The sequence below is a fragment of the Bufo gargarizans genome, chromosome 5 (assembly GCF_014858855.1).
Source record: "Bufo gargarizans isolate SCDJY-AF-19 chromosome 5, ASM1485885v1, whole genome shotgun sequence".
NCBI classification, from domain to species: domain Eukaryota; kingdom Metazoa; phylum Chordata; class Amphibia; order Anura; family Bufonidae; genus Bufo; species Bufo gargarizans.
Window position 1 is genome coordinate 2,988,264 of NC_058084.1, and position 19,020 is coordinate 3,007,283.

Here is a 19,020-nt window from a genome sequence, read left to right on the forward strand (position 1 = left end):
AGCACTCCAAACTGGAACCTCACAAGTAGCTGTCAGTCAGACGAACAGGAAAAGCGTATCCGTCAGCTTACACTCCTGGCAATCAGTCTCCAACAGCATACAGGGAATCCCCCAATAACGAGACAAGGCTCCGTGTTGAGGGTCAAGCAGTGATCTGAAGTGCTGGCACACCCAGCCTGGTTTTTATTACAGTTTGTTGCAGATACAACATATCCCCACAATGCATCATGGTTTCCTCCCCTCTGTCCCGGAGACGACCGAACACAATCCAATTATCTCTCAGGACAAAGGGGAGATCACCAATACACATGTGGAGACAACAGGACAGGAATCACCACCCAAACACACAATGGCACACCCCCACAGCAAACACAGACATGTAACATATCCCCAGATAGCTCAAGTCTGAGTGCATATCATTAGGTGACTGGCACTCAGAATACACGAATACAATGATATTAGCTATCTGGGTGCCCTCACATAACATACAATTTAACAGAACGCATAATAACATAACATACAATTCTACAGACAGATTTAAGCTGTACGGCCGGTCTGTTTTCTCCTTTACAGTTACTATGGGCCACAATCCTGAGGCAGGAGGCTTTTAAACAGTCCTCTCCAAAACCCAGTGGCGAGGTTGGTTTCGCCACACATCTCCCCCCCCCAGGGAAGACTAACCAGATACCTGACCTCACGCCGGTCGGTACCTGAGTTAGTCTGGCAGCCCACCCACAACCCAATACTGGACCTGCTGAATTTCGTAGCCTGTCTCTGTCCCGTAAGTCCACCAAGGTGATGTTGGAAGCTGGTACTCCCGGTCTCTGTGTTGCTCCCTGTTTTGGAGTGGAGGTTGCTTTGTGGGCAGGGATCAGCGGTACTCAGCCCTGGTGCCAGCGCTACCACGGAAGAAGCCTGGTTGGAGCCTGGTTGTTGGAGGGGGAGACCGACTGTCTCTACCCCCTGTGCTGTAAGTGCAGAGACCACGGTCCCATCTGCACTGTTGTGGGGCTTACTGTCTCCCCCTGGTGCGTTAAGCTGCCGCTGGGGAGAGGGGGTAACGAGCTCCTCTCCCATACATACTTCCAGCCGCTGGGGAGGGCGACCGACCGCCTCCGCTCCCAATACAGTGTCCTGCTGCTGGGGAAAGGAGACTGGGCTCTCTATTCCCTGTAGGACACTCTGCCGCTGGGGGACAGGACCGACTGTCTCTGCCCCCTGTAACTCCGTCTGCCGCTGGGGAATGGAGACTCGGCTCCCAATTTCCAAAAAATCATGCTGCTGCTGGGGGGCAGGAACAACTACCTCTGCCCCCTGTAACTCAGCCTGCCGCTGGGGAGGGAGGCCGCTGCTCTCCTCTCCCTGCACTTTACACTGCCACTGGGGAATGGAGACTCGGCTCCCAATTCCCAAAAAGTCATGCTGCTGCTGGGGGGCAGGAACAACTACCTCTGCCCCCTGTAACTCAGCCTGCCGCTGGGGAATGGAGACTAGGCTCCCAATTCCCTGCAGGACCGGTGGAGAGACCTCGGTCCCATCTCCACCGGCCACCTGGGGTTCTTCCCAGTAAACATCAACAATTTCTGCCCAGCTGAATGGGTCTGGATCTGGGTCTGTCACCTTACCGTCCTGCTGAGCCTTCTCAATGGAGTGGAAGAGATCTCGGTAGTCCTGCTCCAGTTCCCACTCCAGGGTTGCTAGGTGAGCCAGGTCTTTCTCTACTTCATGGGGGTCATCCCACTCATGCCTAGCCTCCCTCTCATAGAAAATGTCCTGAAGTCTGGACTGTGCAGGGCTCCCGAAGTCAGGCTCTGCAAAGGACTCCCATAACAAGCCAGGACCATCAAACTCCTCTCCCTCTGGCTTGTCATGCTCAGCTGTCCAGGGTACAAACTGTGCCACATACCACCAAAGCGCCTGGTAGGCATCCTCCAGCCATAGCTCCTGCCATACCCGGTGCTGCTAGTTCCATCACCCATTCCTCCAGGGGCTGCTCTCCCAGGAAGGACATCCGCAGGGCCACCTGCCTCTGCAACCGCTGCTCTTCACTGGGGAGACTCTCACCTCGCTGGTACTGTACATTATCCAGGGCCTGGTACCAGATGCCTTTCCTTAATGCATCCCGGCCATCCAGGTCCTCCTCCTCGTATAACACTGCTGGTTCCATCCTGGTGCCTCTAGGGTCGCTGTACTGGGACATGCGTTGCCCTTAAGTTGTAAAATCCAAAGAAATGGTGTCTCCTGTAGCTGTCCTTCTGGCTGTAGGAATGATCCCGCTGCTTGCCACCAATGTAACGGACCGTTTCAGCAGACAAGGGGTTAAGATCCGCTTAGACGATATGCCCCTTTCCGAGAGACAGGCACAGCTACTGCAGAACACCAACCTCCCGAACTGGATACAAAATAGCACTCCAAACTGGAACCTCACAAGTAGCTGTCAGTCAGACGAACAGGAAAAGCGTATCCGTCAGCTTACACTCCTGGCAATCAGTCTCCAACAGCATACAGGGAATCCCCCAATAACGAGACAAGGCTCCGTGTTGAGGGTCAAGCAGTGATCTGAAGTGCTGGCACACCCAGCCTGGTTTTTATTACCGTTTGTTGCAGATACAGAACAGATACAACATATCCCCACAATGCATCATGGTTTCCTCCCCTCTGTCCCGGAGACGACCGAACACAATCCAATTATCTCTCAGGACAAAGGGGAGATCACCAATACACATGTGGAGACAACAGGACAGGAATTACCACCCAAACACACAATGGCACACCCCCACAGCAAACACAGACATTTAACATATCCCCAGATAGCTCAAGTCTGAGTGCATATCATTAGGTGACTGGCACTCAGAATACACGAATACAATACTATTAGCTATCTGGGTGCCCTCACATAACATACAATTTAACAGAACGCATAATAACATAAAATACAATTCTACAGACAGATTTAAGCTGTGCGGCCGGCCTGTCCTCTCCTTTACAGTTACTATGGGCCACAATCCTGAGGCAGGAGGCTTTTAAACAGTCCTCTCCAAAACCCAGTGGCGAGGTTGGTTTCGCCACAATGTGCTTTACCTGCAGACTGTCAGCTTTACCTGTAGACTGTCAGCTTTACCTGCAGACTGTCGGCTTTACCTGCAGACTGTCGGCTTTACCTGCAGACTGTCGGCTTTACCGGCAGACTGTCGGCTTTACCCGCAGACTGTCGGCTTTACCCGCAGACTGTCGGCTGTACCCGCAGACTGTCGGCTTTACCTGCAGACTGTCGGCTTTACCTGCAGACTGTCGGCTGTACCCGCAGACTGTCGGCTTTACCCGCAGACTGTCGGCTTTACCCGCAGACTGTCGGCTTTACCCGCAGACTGTCGGCTGTACCCGCAGACTGTCAGCTTTACCCGCAGACTGTCGGCTTTACCTGCAGACTGTCGGCTGTACCTGCAGACTGTCAGCTTTACCCGCAGACTGTCAGCTGTAATCTGAGGGATTTACATCCAGATCAGGTGAACGGTGCAGGAATTACAGCAGTTGCATCTGTGCCTCCCACTTGTTACGGGGCCAGAAGTAATGGGACAGAATAATAATCATAAATCAGACTTTCACTTTTTAATACTTGGTTACAAATCCTTTGCAGTCAATTACAGCCTGAGGTCTGGAACGCATAGACATCCCCAGACGCTGGTCTCATCCCTGGTGACGCTCGGCCCGGCCTCTACTGCAGCTGTCTTCAGCTCCTGCTTGTTCTTGGGGCATTTTCCCTTCAGTTTTGTCTTCAGCAAGTGAAATGCTCAATCGGGTTCAGGTCTGGGGATTGACTCGGCCATTGCAGAACATTCCACTTCTTTCCCTTGGTTGCTTTTGCAGTTTGCTTTGGGTCATTGTCCATCTGCACTGTGAAGCGCCGTCCAATGAGTTCTGAAGCATTGGGCTGAATATGAGCAGATAATATTGCCCCAAACCCTTCAGAATTCATCCGGCTGCTTCTGTCAGCAGTCACATCATCAATAAATACCAGAGAAGCAGTTCCATTGGCACCATACATGCCCACGCCATGGCACTACCACCACCATGCTTCACTGATGAGGTGGTCTGCTTAGGACCATGAGCAGCTCCTTTCCTTCTCCATACTCTTCTCTTCCCATCACTCTGGTACAAGTTGGTCTTGGTCTCATCCGTCCATAGGATGTTGTTCCAGAACTGTGAAGGCTTTTGTAGATTTCGTTTGGCAAACTCTAATCTGGCCTTCCTGTTTTTGAGGTTCACCAATGGTTTCCATCTTGTGGTGAACCCTCTGTATTCACTCTGGTGGAGTCTTCTCCTGATGGTTGACTTTGACACACATACACCTACCTCCTGGAGAGTGTTCTTCATCTGGCCAACTGTTGTGAAGGGGGTTTTCTTCACCAGGGAAAGAAGTCTTCGGTCATCCGCCACAGTTGTTTTCCGGGTCTTTTGGTGTTGCTGAGCTCACCGGTGAGTTTCTTCTTTTTACGAATGTTCCAAACAGTTGTTTTGGCTGCGCCTGATGTTTTTGCTATCTCTCTGATGGGTTTGTTGTGTTTTTTCAGCCTACTGATGGCTTGCTTCACAGATTTTTACCCCAAAGCATGCATGGGATAGGCATAAGGCCATCCTTCATATAAGATAGGGCCGGGGCTATCCATAGTATTCAGTGTATTGGGCAGACTAGATGGGCCAAATGGTTCTTATCTGCCGACACATTCTATGTTTCTAAAACAATCAGTCTCCTAAATGCTGGGAGATTATTGCCCCTTCCTAGGATAGAAACTACCACAGACTGAAAGTGACGGCTGCATTCATGATCCATGATGATCTCTTGTCTGCAGTGGTGTCTGAATCAGTGTATATATATATACTCATAAGCACTTCCTACTTTGCTCTTGCTATATATATGCTGTGACCTGTGAATAGTAGTGTTGATCACGAATATTCGATTTGCGAATTTTAATCGCGAATATCGGTACTTCGAGAATTCGCGAATATTTCGAATATTGCAAAATATATTCGTAATTGCGAATATTCGATTTTTGTGAAAATACCAGTTCATGTGAATTTTTATGCGACCATTTGTATGCGAATTTTATGTGAATTTTTGCAATCAAGAAAATAATGCCTGGAGATCATGAATTCGCGAATATATGGCGAATATTCACCCAAATATTCGCGAAATATCGCGAATTCGAATATTGCCCCTGCCGCTCATCACTAGTGAATAGTAATACTTACTAGTGCAATTTTATTTTTATTAATTTTATTTTATTATTTTCTAGTGTAATGCTTTAGTTTTAATGTCAGTTCTTGTTCCTCTGTCCATGGCATCTAGGATTGCTCCAAACAACATTTCATTGTATTGTACATTGTATTGTACAGTGACAATAAAGGCATCTTATCTTCACTGATGGTGACCGCTCTTTGGATCTCATCTTGATTGTTGACAGCAACAGATTCCAAATGCAGATATCAGACTGGAAATGACCTCTGGACCTTGTATCTGCTGATTGTAATTGGGATAATGAGGGAATAACACACACCGGCCATGGGACAGCCGAGAAGACAATTGTCCCATTACTTCTGGTCCCTTAACAAGTGGGAGGCACAGATGCAAACTGCTGTAATTCCTGCACCAGTCACCTGATTTGGATGTAAATGTCCTCAAATTACAGCTGACAGTCTGCAGGTAAAGCTGACAGTCTGCGGGTAAAGCCGACAGTCTGCGGGTAAGGCCGACAGTCTGCGGGTAAAGCCGACAGTCTGCGGGTAAAGCCGACAGTCTGCGGGTAAAGCCGACAGTCTGCGGGTAAGGCCGACAGTCTGCGGGTAAGGCCGACAGTCTGCGGGTAAGGCCGACAGTCTGCGGGTAAAGCTGACAGTCTGCGGGTAAAGCTGACAGTCTGCAGGTAAAGCACATCTTGTCCGCAACGTTTCACATCCATTGTAGTGGTGTATAGAGCCAAAAATGCTAGAATTGTGTCCATGTCCCAATATTTATGGACCTGACTATATACTGGGAGAACTTCATGGGGGGTATTATATATACTGGGGGCCACTATTTATACTGGGAGCACGACATTGGGGGATATATATATACAGTCCTGATCAAAAGTTTAAGACCACTTGAAAAATGGCAAAAAATCCTATTTAGCATGGCTGGATCTTAACAAGGTTCTACGTAGAGCTTCAACATGCAACAAGAAGAAATGGGAGTGAGACAAAACATTTTTATAGTGTAATAGCAAGCGATCAAAAAATCATATGCACCTCAAAATAGTGCCAATCAAACCGTCATCTCATCCCGCAAAAAATGAGACCCTACTTAAAGGGACACTGACAGGCCCAATAACCATAATTAGCTGTACATATCCATGCACAGGTCTTCTAATGTGCATTTAAAACATAAGTATCCCCTCTGTCCACATTATGAATACTGCAAACTCGTGTTTTATAACCTGAACTAATCGCTGTTCTTTCTGCCCAAGGGGCGGGGTTTCAGCTTCTCTTGTGCCCAGTCAGAGCACTGCTTGACCCTCAACACGGAGCCTTGTCTCGTTATTGGGGGGATTCCCTGTATGCTGTTGGAGACTGATTGCCAGGAGTGTAAGCTGATTGTATGCTTTTCCTGTTCGTCTGCCGGCAGCTACTTGCGAGGTTCCAGTTTGGAGTGCTATTTTGTATCCAGTTCGGGAGGTTGGTGTTCTGCAGTAGCTGTGCCTGTCTCTCGGAAAGGGGCATATCGCCTAAACGGATCTTAACCCCTTGTCTGCTGAAACGGTCCGTTACATTGGTGGCAAGCAGCGGGATCGTTCCTACAGCCAGAAGGACAGCTACAGGAGACACCATTTCTTTGGATTTTACAACTTAAGGGCAACGCATGTCTCAGTACAGCGACCCTAAAAGCACCAGGATGGAACCAGCAGTGGAGTACAGATACTCTGTGGAGGAATTTGACCGTATGATGTGGTTGCGGCTGAACTTCTTCGGACCCAATCCAGCTGAGAAATACGTGAAGTTCGTGAGGAATCTAGTGTCTAAGACCCTACTATACCGGGCAGAAGGTGACGGTCAGCTGCAACGTTGGGTGGACCTCCATCGGAAGTTGCGGGACAGTGGGAGCCCAGTCTCCATTCCCCAGCGGCAGTGTGAAGAGCAGGGAGGGGAGAGCAGCGGCCTCCCTCCCCAGCGGCAGGCTGAGTTACAGGGGGCAGAGGTAGTTGTTCCTGCCCCCCAGCAGCAGAGTGATATGCCGGGAAGGCAGTGTGAAGTGCAGGGAGAGGAGAGCAGCGGCCTCCCTCCCCAGCGGCAGGCTGAGTTACAGGGGGCAGAGGTAGTTGTTCCTGCCCCCCAGAAGCATGATTTTTTGGGAATTGGGAGCCTAGTCTCCATTCCCCAGCGGCAGAGTGAAGTGCAGGGAGGGGAGAGCAGCGGCCTCCCTCCCCAGCGGCAGGCTGAGTTACAGGGGGCAGAGGTAGTTGTTCCTGCCCCCCAGCAGCAGCATGATTTTTTGGGAATTGGGAGCCGAGTCTCCATTCCCCAGCGGCAGACGGAGTTACAGGGGGCAGAGACAGTCGGTCCTGTCCCCCAGCGGCAGAGTGTCCTACAGGGAATAGAGAGCCCAGTCTCCTTTCCCCAGCAGCAGGACACTGTATTGGGAGCGGAGACGGTCGGTCGCCCTCCCCAGCGGCTGGAAGTATGTATGGGAGAGGAGCTCGTTACCCCCTCTCCCCAGCGGCAGATTAACGCACCAGGGGGAGACAGTAAGCCCCACAACTGTGCAGATGGGACCGTGGTCTCTGCACTTACAGCACAGGGGGTAGGGACAGTCGGTCCTGCCCCCCAGCAACAGGGCAGTTTAGCCAAAGGGGAGACAGTCGGTTTCCCCCTCCAACAACCAGACTCCAACCAGGCTTCTTCCGTGGTAACGCTGGCACCAGGGCAGAGTACCGCTGATCCCTGCCCACAAAGCAACCTCCACTCCAAGCCAGGGAGCAACTCAGAGACCGGGAGTACCAGCTACCAATATAACCTTGGTGGATTCACTGGACAGAGACAGCCTACTAAATTCAACAGGTCCAGTATTGGGTTGTGGGTGGGCTGCCAGACTAACTCAGGTACCGACCGGCGTGAGGTCAGGTATCTGGTTAGTCTTCCCTGGGGGGGGGGAGATGTGTGGCGAAACCAACCTCGCCACGGTGTTTTGGAGGGGGCTGTTTGAAGGCCTCTTGCCTCAGGATTATGGCCCATAGTAACTTTAAAGGAGAAAACAGACCGGCCGCACAGCTTAAATCTGTCTGTAGAATTGCATTTTATGTTATTATGCGTTCGGTTAAATTGTATGTTATGTGAGGGCACCCAGATAGCTAATATTATTGTATTCATGTATTCTGAGTGCCATTCACCTAATGATATGCACTCAGACTTGAGCTATCTGGGGATATGTTACATGTCTGTGTTTGCTGTGGGGGTGTGCCATTGTGTGTTTGGGTGGTGATGTCTGTCCTGTTGTCTCCACGTGTGTATTGGCGATCTCCCTTTGTCCTGAGAGATAATTGGATTGCTTCAGTTGTCTTTGGGACAGAGAGGAGGAAACCATGATGCATTGTGGGGATATGTTGTATCTGTTCTGTGTAGCAGTCTCCCTTCTGGTCCTCTAGGGGGCGGGAACGATTGGTTGCTGTATTTACATTGTGCGTGTTGTGAATTACTGATTGGTTGGATTTCAAAACCCTGTGGGCAGTACTATGTTTGTTTTTTTATCAATAAAAGAGGCTGTACTTGAAGTACAGTCAGATCACTGCTGACCCTCAAGACGGAGCCTTGTCTCGTTATTGGGGGGATTCCCTGTATGCTGTTGGAGACTGATTGCCAGGAGTGTAAGCTGACGGATACGCTTTTCCTGTTCGTCTGCCGGCAGCTACTTGCGAGGTTCCAGTTTGGAGTGCTATTTTGTATCCAGTTCGGGAGGTTGGTGTTCTGCAGTAGCTGTGCCTGTCTCTCGGAAAGGGGCATATCGCCTAAACGGATCTTAACCCCTTGTCTGCTGAAACGGTCCGTTACATATACATATTAGGTATCGCCGCGTCCGTGACAACCTGCTCTATAAAATTACCACATGATCTAACCTGTCAGATGAATGTTGTAAATAACAAAAAAAAAAAAACGGTGCCAAAAAGGTATTTCTTGTTACCTTGCCGCACAAAAAGTGTAATATAGAGCAACCAAAAATCATATGTACCCTAAACTAGTACCAAAAAAACTGCCACCCTATCCCGTAGTTTATAAAATGGGGTCACTTTTTTAGAGTTTCTACTCTAGGGGTGCATCAGGGGGGCTTCAAATGGGACATGCTGTAAATAAACCAGTCCAGCAAAATCTGCCTTCCAAAAACCGTATGGCATTCCTTTCCTTCTGCGCCCTGCCGTGTGCCCGTACAGCGGTCTACGACCACATATGGGGTGTTTCTGTAAACTACAGAATCAGGGCCATAAATAATGAGTTTTGTTTGGCTGTTAACCCTTGCTTTGTAACTGGAAAAAAAATATTAAAATGGAAAATCTGGCAAAAAAGTGAAATTTGGAAATTGTATCTCTATTTTCCATTAAATCTTGTGCAACACCTAAAGGGTTAACAACGTATGTAACATCAGTTTTGAATACCTTGAGGGGTGTAGTTTCTTAGATGGGGTCACTTTTATGGAGTTTCTACTCTAGGGGTGCATCAGGGGGGCTTCAAATGGGACATGGTGTCAAAAAAACAGTCCAGCAAAATCTGCCTTCCAAAAACCATACGGCGCACCTTTCCCTCTACGCACCGCTGTGTTTGCCGTACAGTAGTTTACGGCCACATATGGGGTGTTTCTGTAAACGGCAGAGTCAGGGCAATAAAGATACAGTCTTGTTTGGCTGTTAACCCTTGCTTTGTTAGTGGAAAAAATGGGTTAAAATGGAAAATTAGGCAAAAAAAATGAAATTCTCAAATTTCATCCCCATTTGCCAATAACTCTTGTGCAACACCTAAAGGGTTAACGAAGTTTGTAAAATCAGTTTTGAATACCTTGAGGGGTTTCGTTTCTAGAATGGGGTCATTTTTGGGCGGTTTCTATTATGTAAGCCTTTCAAAGTGACTTCAGACCTGTAGTGGTCCCTAAAAATTGGATTTCTGAAAAATTTCAAGATTTGCTTCTAAACTTCTAAGCCTTGTAACATCCCCAAAAAATAAAATATCATTCCCAAAATAATTCAAACATGAAGTAGACATATGGGGAATGTAAAGTCATCACAATTTTTAGGGGTATTACTATGTATTACAGAAGTAGAGAAACTGAAACTTAGAAATTTGCAAATTTTTCAAAATTTTTGGTAAATTAGGTATTATTTTGTGCAAGAAAAAAAAAATTGACTTCATTTTACCAGTGTCATTAAGTACAATATGTGACGAAAAAACCATCTCAGAACGGCCTGGAGAAGTCAAAGCGTTTTAAAGTTATAAGCACTTAAAGTGACACTGGTCAGATTTGCAAAAAATGGCCTGGTCCTTAAGGTGAAATAAGGCTGTGTCCCTATGGGGTTAAAAAAAAAAACAATGAAATTTATCTGTTTTTGAAAACTGTCATAAAACAGATGACCAGAAAATGGATGCATGCACTGGTGCAAAATAGCGATGAAAAAAATGACAGCTTATCAGTTTTTAACCCTTCGGATTTTTGTTTTTGCACCATTTTTCTTCCCTATCTTCCTTGAGCCATAACCTTTTTATTTTTCCATTCACATAGCTGTATGAAGGCTTATTTTTATTTTTGCGGGACAAGTTGTACTCTCTAATGCCACCATTAATTATGGCATACAATGTAGTGAGAAGTGGTAAAAAAAAAAAAATCCAAATGGCGTGGAATTGGAAAAAAATACAATTCCTCCGCTGTTTTACGGGTTTTGTCCCTATGGCGTTCCTTTTGTGTCCAAACTGACCCATGCCCTTCATTCTCTGGGTCAGTATGATTATGATGATACCCCATATGTATAGGTTATTTTAAGTCTCAGTGTACCCGGAGAATGAAGGGAACAGGACAGTTTTATCTCATAGGGAACGCTGTAAATACAAAACCCATAAAACTATATAAATGTGGTATCTCTGTAATCGTACTGACCGGAGAATGAAGGGAACAGGACAGTTTTATCTCATAGGGAACGCTGTAAATACAAAACCCATAAAACTATATAAATGTGGTATCACTGTAATCGTACTGACCGGAGAATGAAGAGAACAGATCAGTTTTATCTCATAGGGAACGCTGTAAATACAATACCCATAAACTATATAAATGTGGTATCTCTGTAATCGTACTGACCCGGAGAATGAAGGGAACAGGTCAGTTTTATCTCATAGGGAACGCTGTAAATACAAAACCCATAAAACTATATAAATGTGGTATCACTGTAATCGTACTGACCGGAGAATGAAGGGAACAGGTCAGTTTTATCTCATAGGGAACGCTGTAAATACAATACCCATAAACTATATAAATGTGGTATCTCTGTAATCGTACTGACCCGGAGAATGAAGGGAACAGGTCAGTTTTATCTCATAGGGAACGCTGTAAATACAAAACCCATAAAACTATATAAATGTGGTATCACTGTAATCGTACTGACCCGGAGAATGAAGGGAACAGGTCAGTTTTATCTCATAGGGAACACTGTAAATACAAAACCCATAAAACTATATAAATGTGGTATCTCTGTAATCGTACTGACCGGAGAATGAAGGGAACAGGTCAGTTTTATCTCATAGGGAACGCTGTAAGAACAAAACCCATAAAACTATATAAATGTGGTATCACTGTAATCGTACTGACCGGAGAATGAAGGGAACAGGTCAGTTTTATCTCATAGGGAACGCTGTAAATACAAAACCCATAAACTATATAAATGTGGTATCTCTGTAATCGTACTGACTGGAGAATGAAGAGAACAGGTCAGTTTTATCTCATAGGGAACGCTGTAAACACAAAACCCATAAAATTATATAAATGTGGTATCACTGTAATCGTACTGACCGGAGAATGAAGGGAACAGACAGTTTTATCTCATAGGGAACGCTGTAAATACAAAACCCATAAACTATATAAATGTGGTATCACTGTAATCGTACTGACCGGAGAATGAAGAGAACAGGTCAGTTTTATCTCATAGGGAACGCTGTAAGAACAGAACCCATAAAACTATATAAATGTGGTATCACTGTAATCGTACTGACCTGGAGAATGAAGAGAACAGGTCAGTTTTATCTCATAGGGAACGCTGTAAGAACAGAACCCATAAAACTATATAAATGTGGTATCACTGTAATCGTACTGACTGGAGAATGAAGAGAACAGGTCAGTTTTATCTCATAGGGAACGCTGTAAACACAAAACCCATAAAATTATATAAATGTGGTATCACTGTAATCGTACTGACCGGAGAATGAAGGGAACAGACAGTTTTATCTCATAGGGAACGCTGTAAATACAAAACCCATAAACTATATAAATGTGGTATCACTGTAATCGTACTGACTGGAGAATGAAGAGAACAGGTCAGTTTTATCTCATAGGGAACGCTGTAAACACAAAACCCATAAAATTATATAAATGTGGTATCACTGTAATCGTACTGACCGGAGAATGAAGGGAACAGACAGTTTTATCTCATAGGGAACGCTGTAAATACAAAACCCATAAACTATATAAATGTGGTATCACTGTAATCGTACTGACCGGAGAATGAAGAGAACAGGTCAGTTTTATCTCATAGGGAACGCTGTAAGAACAGAACCCATAAAACTATATAAATGTGGTATCACTGTAATCGTACTGACCTGGAGAATGAAGAGAACAGGTCAGTTTTATCTCATAGGGAACGCTGTAAGAACAGAACCCATAAAACTATATAAATGTGGTATCACTGTAATCGTACTGACCTGGAGAATGAAGAGAACAGGTCAGTTTTATCTCATAGGGAACGCTGTAAATACAAAACCCATAAACTATATAAATGTGGTATCTCTGTAATCGTACTGACCGGAGAATGAAGAGAACAGGTCAGTTTTATCTCATAGGGAACACTGTAAATACAAATCCCATAAAACTATATAAATGTGGTATCTCTGTAATCGTACTGACCGGAGAATGAATGGAACAGGTCAGTTTTATCTCATAGGGAACGCTGTAAAAACAAAACCCATAAAACTATATAAATGTGGTATCACTGTAATCGTACTGACCGGAGAATGAAGGGAACAGACAGTTTTATCTCATAGGGAATGCTGTAAATACAAAACCCATAAACTATATAAATGTGGTATCTCTGTAATCGTACTGACCGGAGAATGAAGAGAACAGGTCAGTTTTATCTCATAGGGAACGCTGTAAATACAAAACCCATAAACTATATAAATGTGGTATCACTGTAATCGTACTGACCCGGAGAATGAAGGGAACAGGTCAGTTTTATCTCATAGGGAATGCTGTAAATACAAATCCCATAAAACTATATAAATGTGGTATCACTGTAATCGTACTGACCCGGAGAATGAAGAGAACAGGACAGTTTTATCTCATAGGGAACGCTGTAAATACAAAACCCATAAACTATATAAATGTGGTATTTCTGTAATCGTACTGACCTGGGGAATGAAGGGAACAGGTCAGTTTTATCTCATAGGGAACGCTGTAAATACAAAACCCATAAACTATATAAATGTGGTATCACTGTAATCGTACTGACCCGGAGAATGAAGGGAACAGGTCAGTTTTATCTCATAGGGAATGCTGTAAATACAAATCCCATAAAACTATATAAATGTGGTATCACTGTAATCGTACTGACCCGGAGAATGAAGAGAACAGGACAGTTTTATCTCATAGGGAACGCTGTAAATACAAAACCCATAAAACTATATAAATGTGGTATCACTGTAATCGTACTGACCTGGGGAATGAAGGGAACAGGTCAGTTTTATCTCATAGGGAACGCTGTAAATATAAAACTACATAAATGTGGTATCCCAGCTTCCCACCACATTGTATGGAACCGTGAATGGTGCCATTAGAAAGTACAATTTGTCACGCTATAGACAAGTCCTCATACAGGTATGTGAATGGAAAAATAAAAAAGTTTTATAGCTCCTGGAAGGCAGACAGTATAAAATTTTAATGCAAAAACCGAAAATTGCCATGTGCTCAAAGGGTCAATTGTCATTGTGTACCGTAGATATACAGGGTGAATGTGGGATAGTGGTCGTTAGCGGTTTGTGTGATCATTTAGTGTAATTGTCTCTCATAACGATCCTCATAGAATATGAACCCAATACGACCACAGAATAATGTTTTACTGATGGTATTAGCTACTGGTTTTACTGTGATCACTGGTTGTTTGTACTGGCTGCGACCATGGCTGTTTCCTGTAATCCATCCGCGATCCAGCCCGATAACATTGCTGTCACTACTGGATTATGGCCCTGATGATTACTCTATATTCACACACCTGCATGCTCAGCTGAGTCAGGCATGCATTTACATGGGAGATGCTTGTAGGGCCGGACTAAGGAATGTCCATTACCTTGTAGAGATGTGACTTCTGCACAGACTACTCACAGACATTATGTGCAGCCCCCTCCAGTGAAGACTCGCGGTGCCAGCCCAGCAGCAGCTCCGTGACCAGTGCCCGGGAGAAAGCTCACAATGGTGAAAAGGAACATCTTTTAAATGTCCATTCATTCCCCCAGGTCTCTGCTCTTATTGTATATATTACTGTTCCTTCATATATTCTTGTAGTCTGCCCGATGAAGGGACGGGTGATGTCTCGAAAGCTCGCTATGTAACCTCATTACTTCTATCTTTGTTAGCAATTAAAAGGTATCAAACTAATCTTGTTTCTCCTAATGAGAGCACTAAACAACGAACATTTAGATACGTACAATGAGGATGCCTCCAATGTTATCCATGAGAAGAGGTGGACATGGGCTTAACACTGCCATACCCATAATGTATGAGCCAATCCCGGAACCGATCACCGTCAGAACGCTTACAGTCAGGAGACACCTACAGGACATCCAAAAGTGTTCAATGAAAGATTATCTCATTTCAGGGAATGTACAGGACAATATATGATGTGAGCAACGTGAGAATCTCCTGGGAAATTACACGCGTCATGTAAGAGGAACAGCCTAGCACTAGTTACCTATAGGCAACACTACATATGGTGGACTTTGTGCATCCAGCATGTTATTGTCCTTACAAGACCTCCAAACTTGCTCTTCTCCTGTGCGCTCATAGACAATGTTGAATGGGAGTCTACTATGGAATATGATTACCGCTCCTTTTATATGGCAATTGTGATGGCTTGTGAGATACTGCCCTAAGAACCACGTGTCATGGCTTCATTGTGTATAACCAGGTGGAATATTAGTGTATGATATATTTTTTGCACAAGGTGACTGCCAACGTACAGCTTCATGTATGTGATATATACTGGTGATGATACAAACTGTGCTAGTATTCTCTTACCTGGTGGGTAGATACATGGCAATGCCGCATGCTGCTGGGTTTGCAATGGAAGCTAGTGTGGCAGACAGGTGATAAACGCGTCCTCCATAAGGCATGCAGGAGTAAGTCTGGACAGATGGCAGCACTGCATTCGTCAAAGCATTGACCCAGGCCAGAACGAGGTAGATGAAGACCTTCTCCCACATTGAGTACTTTACTACTTCTTTCTTTGCATCCTCCTTTCCAGTCTCATCCTCCCCCATCATTGGCTTCTGCTCAACTCCTCTGTTCCAAGATTCTTTTTTCCTTCTCTTGCTTATACCTGCCTCTTGGTGGCCCTGCTCTTTGGGCATCTTGTGAAGGATGATGAAGGCGATTAGACAAAGACCCATCATACCCGCCAGAAACAAAAAGAAGCCCCATGTTGGGAATCTGGCTGGCTGGTAGACAGCTGTTAGGTTTCCTATGGCATACGATCCATTTGGTTCTGTTCCGTTTATTGGTTGACAGCTCATTACACCAACACCTTGTGCCAAAGCCAGTAATGCTGGCATCAGCCCACTTAGACCCTCTCCAATGAAGTATGAGATAAGGTAATTTGGCCGGAGACGAGTCATATAAGGAAGAAAAGTAACTGAAGAAGTGCAGTCTACCAATGAGATGAAGAAGAGGAGACACAGAAGAGCAGTACTTCTCCGTGATGAACCCACCCAACTCGTTTCCTGCCAGAGGAAAGCCAGCAAGATGCATGAGACAACACCTACTACCAAAATCACAAATATTACCAATCCCTCCCTGAGACTTCCTGGACAAAACTTATGGGTAAGTGTAACAGTAAGTGGCCCAATGTTAGCAAACTGAATGAGTAGAGACAGGTACGCGGGAAGCTCCCAGCCTTCTGGGGTATAAGGCACTAAGAGAGGCAGCTCCACCCATACCCCATTGATGGCAACCCAGGAACCTAGGCCCAGCAAGCAGGAGAGAATATGCAGGATGACCGCCATGTTCCTGCAGCGTTAGTTTTTGACTATTTTGTGATCAGTGTGATCTGGGTAGATTATGAGGTTGACCTGTTAATGTGGCTTTGCTGGATCTTGGCCACATCATTTCATCTTGCTTCATATAGTTGAGATACAGTTATTTGGTAACCGGAAGAAGTCTGTCCTTGTCTACCAGATCTGGTGTATTGGTTTCCAAGCTCAGGATCTGATGATTAGATTTCAGGAGTTGAATGTCGGAACTTCAATATCTAAAATGGAAAGAAAAGTATCCGACAATAATTCACGTAACGGAAAGTGAACGGTAACCTGCAGTCACACAGCTGACCGAACTATGTACAAAAGAGGACTAGCACAGTGGTGGAGGGACGGGATGTCATCTGCTGACCGATTAAAGGAATGTAGACAAGATAGAGTTCTGCAAGCTAATAGACCAGAAAAGGTCCTCATGTTAAAGGACATAAAGATTTAGGGTGAGAAGCAGAAGATCACAAACATTACAGTTCTTACTTCACAAATCCCATTTGTTTGAATCATGGATGATGAAATCCATGTAACTTCTGCGAAAACATCCCCTTCGGGTGATAGTGTTTCCCAAAAATGTGTCCAAAAATCCTGTTACTTGAGTTACACACATTCTATATACATAATTACATATCCTACAAATGTACCCCAGAACTGGAGAACCGACCATGGGAACCCATTAACATTAGTTTACTGAATGGCGTCAGAAAATCCTTCTTCCTGCATTTACAGTTGCAAGAAAAAGTATGTGAACCCTTTGGAATGATCTGGATTTCTGCACAAATTGGTCATAAAATGTGATCTGATCTTCAAGTCACAACAATAGACAATCACAGTCGGCTTAACCTAATAACACACAAAGAGTTAAATGTTACCATGTTTTTATTGAACACACCATGTAACCATTCACAGTGCAGGTGGAGAAAGTATGTGAACCCCTTGACTAATGACATCTCCAAGAGCTAATTGGAGTGAGGCGTCAGCCAACTGGAGTCCAATCAATGAGATGAGATTGGAGGTGTTGGTTACAGCTGCCCTGCCCTGAGCAGTGGAGGCCCACACCTGTCTGCGGAGGGCTGCAGAGGGCTGCAGAGAATGAACTGCTCCATCTTACCTTGGATCAGGTTTGCACCTCATACTGAGCAGTGGAGGCCCACACCTGTCTGCGGAGGGCTGCAGAGAATGAACTGCTCCATCTTACCTTGGATCATGTTTACACACCTCATACTGAGCAGTGGAGGCCCACACCTGCCTGTCTGCGGAGGGCTGCAGAGAATGAACTGCTCCATCTTACCTTGGATCAGGTTTACACACCTCATACTGAGCAGTGGAGGCCCACACCTGCCTGTCTGCGGAGGGCTGCAGAGAATGAACTGCTCCATCTTACCTTGGATCAGGTTTGCACACCTCATACTGAGCAGTGGAGGCCCACACCTGCCTGTCTGCGGAGGGCTGCAGAGAATGAACTGCTCCATCTTACCTTGGATCAGGTTTGCACACCTCATACAGAGCAGTGGAGGCCCACACCTGCCTGTCTGCGGAGGGCTGCAGAGAATGAACTGCTCCATCTTACCTTGGATCAGGTTTGCACACCTCATACTGAGCAGTGGAGGCCCACATCTGCCTGTCTGCGGAGGGCTGCAGAGAATGAACTGCTCCATCTTACCTTGGATCAGGTTTACACCTCATACTGAGCAGTGGAGGCCCACACCTGCCTGTCTGCGGAGGGCTGCAGAGAATGAACTGCTCCATCTTACCTTGGATCAGGTTTACACCTCATACTGAGCAGTGGAGGCCCACACCTGCCTGTCTGCGGAGGGCTGCAGAGAATGAACTGCTCCATCTTACCTTGGATCAGGTTTACACACCTCATACTGAGCAGTGGAGGCCCACACCTGCCTGTCTGCGGAGGGCTGCAGAGAATGAACTGCTCCATTTTACCTTGGATCAGGTTTACACGCCTCATACTGAGCAGTGGAGGCCCACACCTGCCTGTCTGCGGAGGGCTGCAGAGAATGAACTGCTCCATCTTGCCTTGGATCAGGTTTACACGCCTCATACTGAGCAGTGGAGGCCCACACCTGCCTGTCTGCGGAGGGCTGCAGAGAATGAACTGCTCCATCTTGCCTTGGATCAGGTTTACACACCTCATACTGAGCAGTGGAGGCCCACACCTGCCTGTCTGCGGAGGGCTGCAGAGAATGAACTGCTCCATCTTACCTTGGATCAGGTTTGCACACCTCATACTGAGCAGTGGAGGCCCACACCTGCCTGTCTGCGGAGGGCTGCAGAGAATGAACTGCTCCATCTTACCTTGGATCAGGTTTCCACCTCATACTGAGCAGTGGAGGCCCACACCTGCCTCTTGTGCACTGTACGCTGCACCCGAATAAGGTCATTGACAACCTCAAAACATCGCCTACCTTTGTCTGTTGAAATATAGAGGTGTGAATAAAG

At 45.9% G+C, this 19,020-nt stretch overlaps 1 protein-coding gene across 2 annotated transcripts in view; it reads right to left on the bottom strand.

Moving 5' to 3' along the window:
* LOC122939161 (solute carrier family 52, riboflavin transporter, member 3-B-like) overlaps positions 1 to 19,020 on the bottom strand; it is a 50,134-nt gene that overhangs the window by 11,056 nt on the left and 20,058 nt on the right. For both annotated transcript variants that reach the window (XM_044295161.1, XM_044295163.1), the window contains 2 exons: positions 15,563 to 16,790; positions 14,974 to 15,097 (listed from right to left, as the gene is read on the bottom strand). In XM_044295161.1, coding sequence (XP_044151096.1) covers positions 14,974 to 15,097; positions 15,563 to 16,545 — 1,107 coding nt within the window. In that variant the 5' untranslated portion in view covers positions 16,546 to 16,790. The remainder of the gene's footprint in view (positions 1 to 14,973; positions 15,098 to 15,562; positions 16,791 to 19,020) is intronic.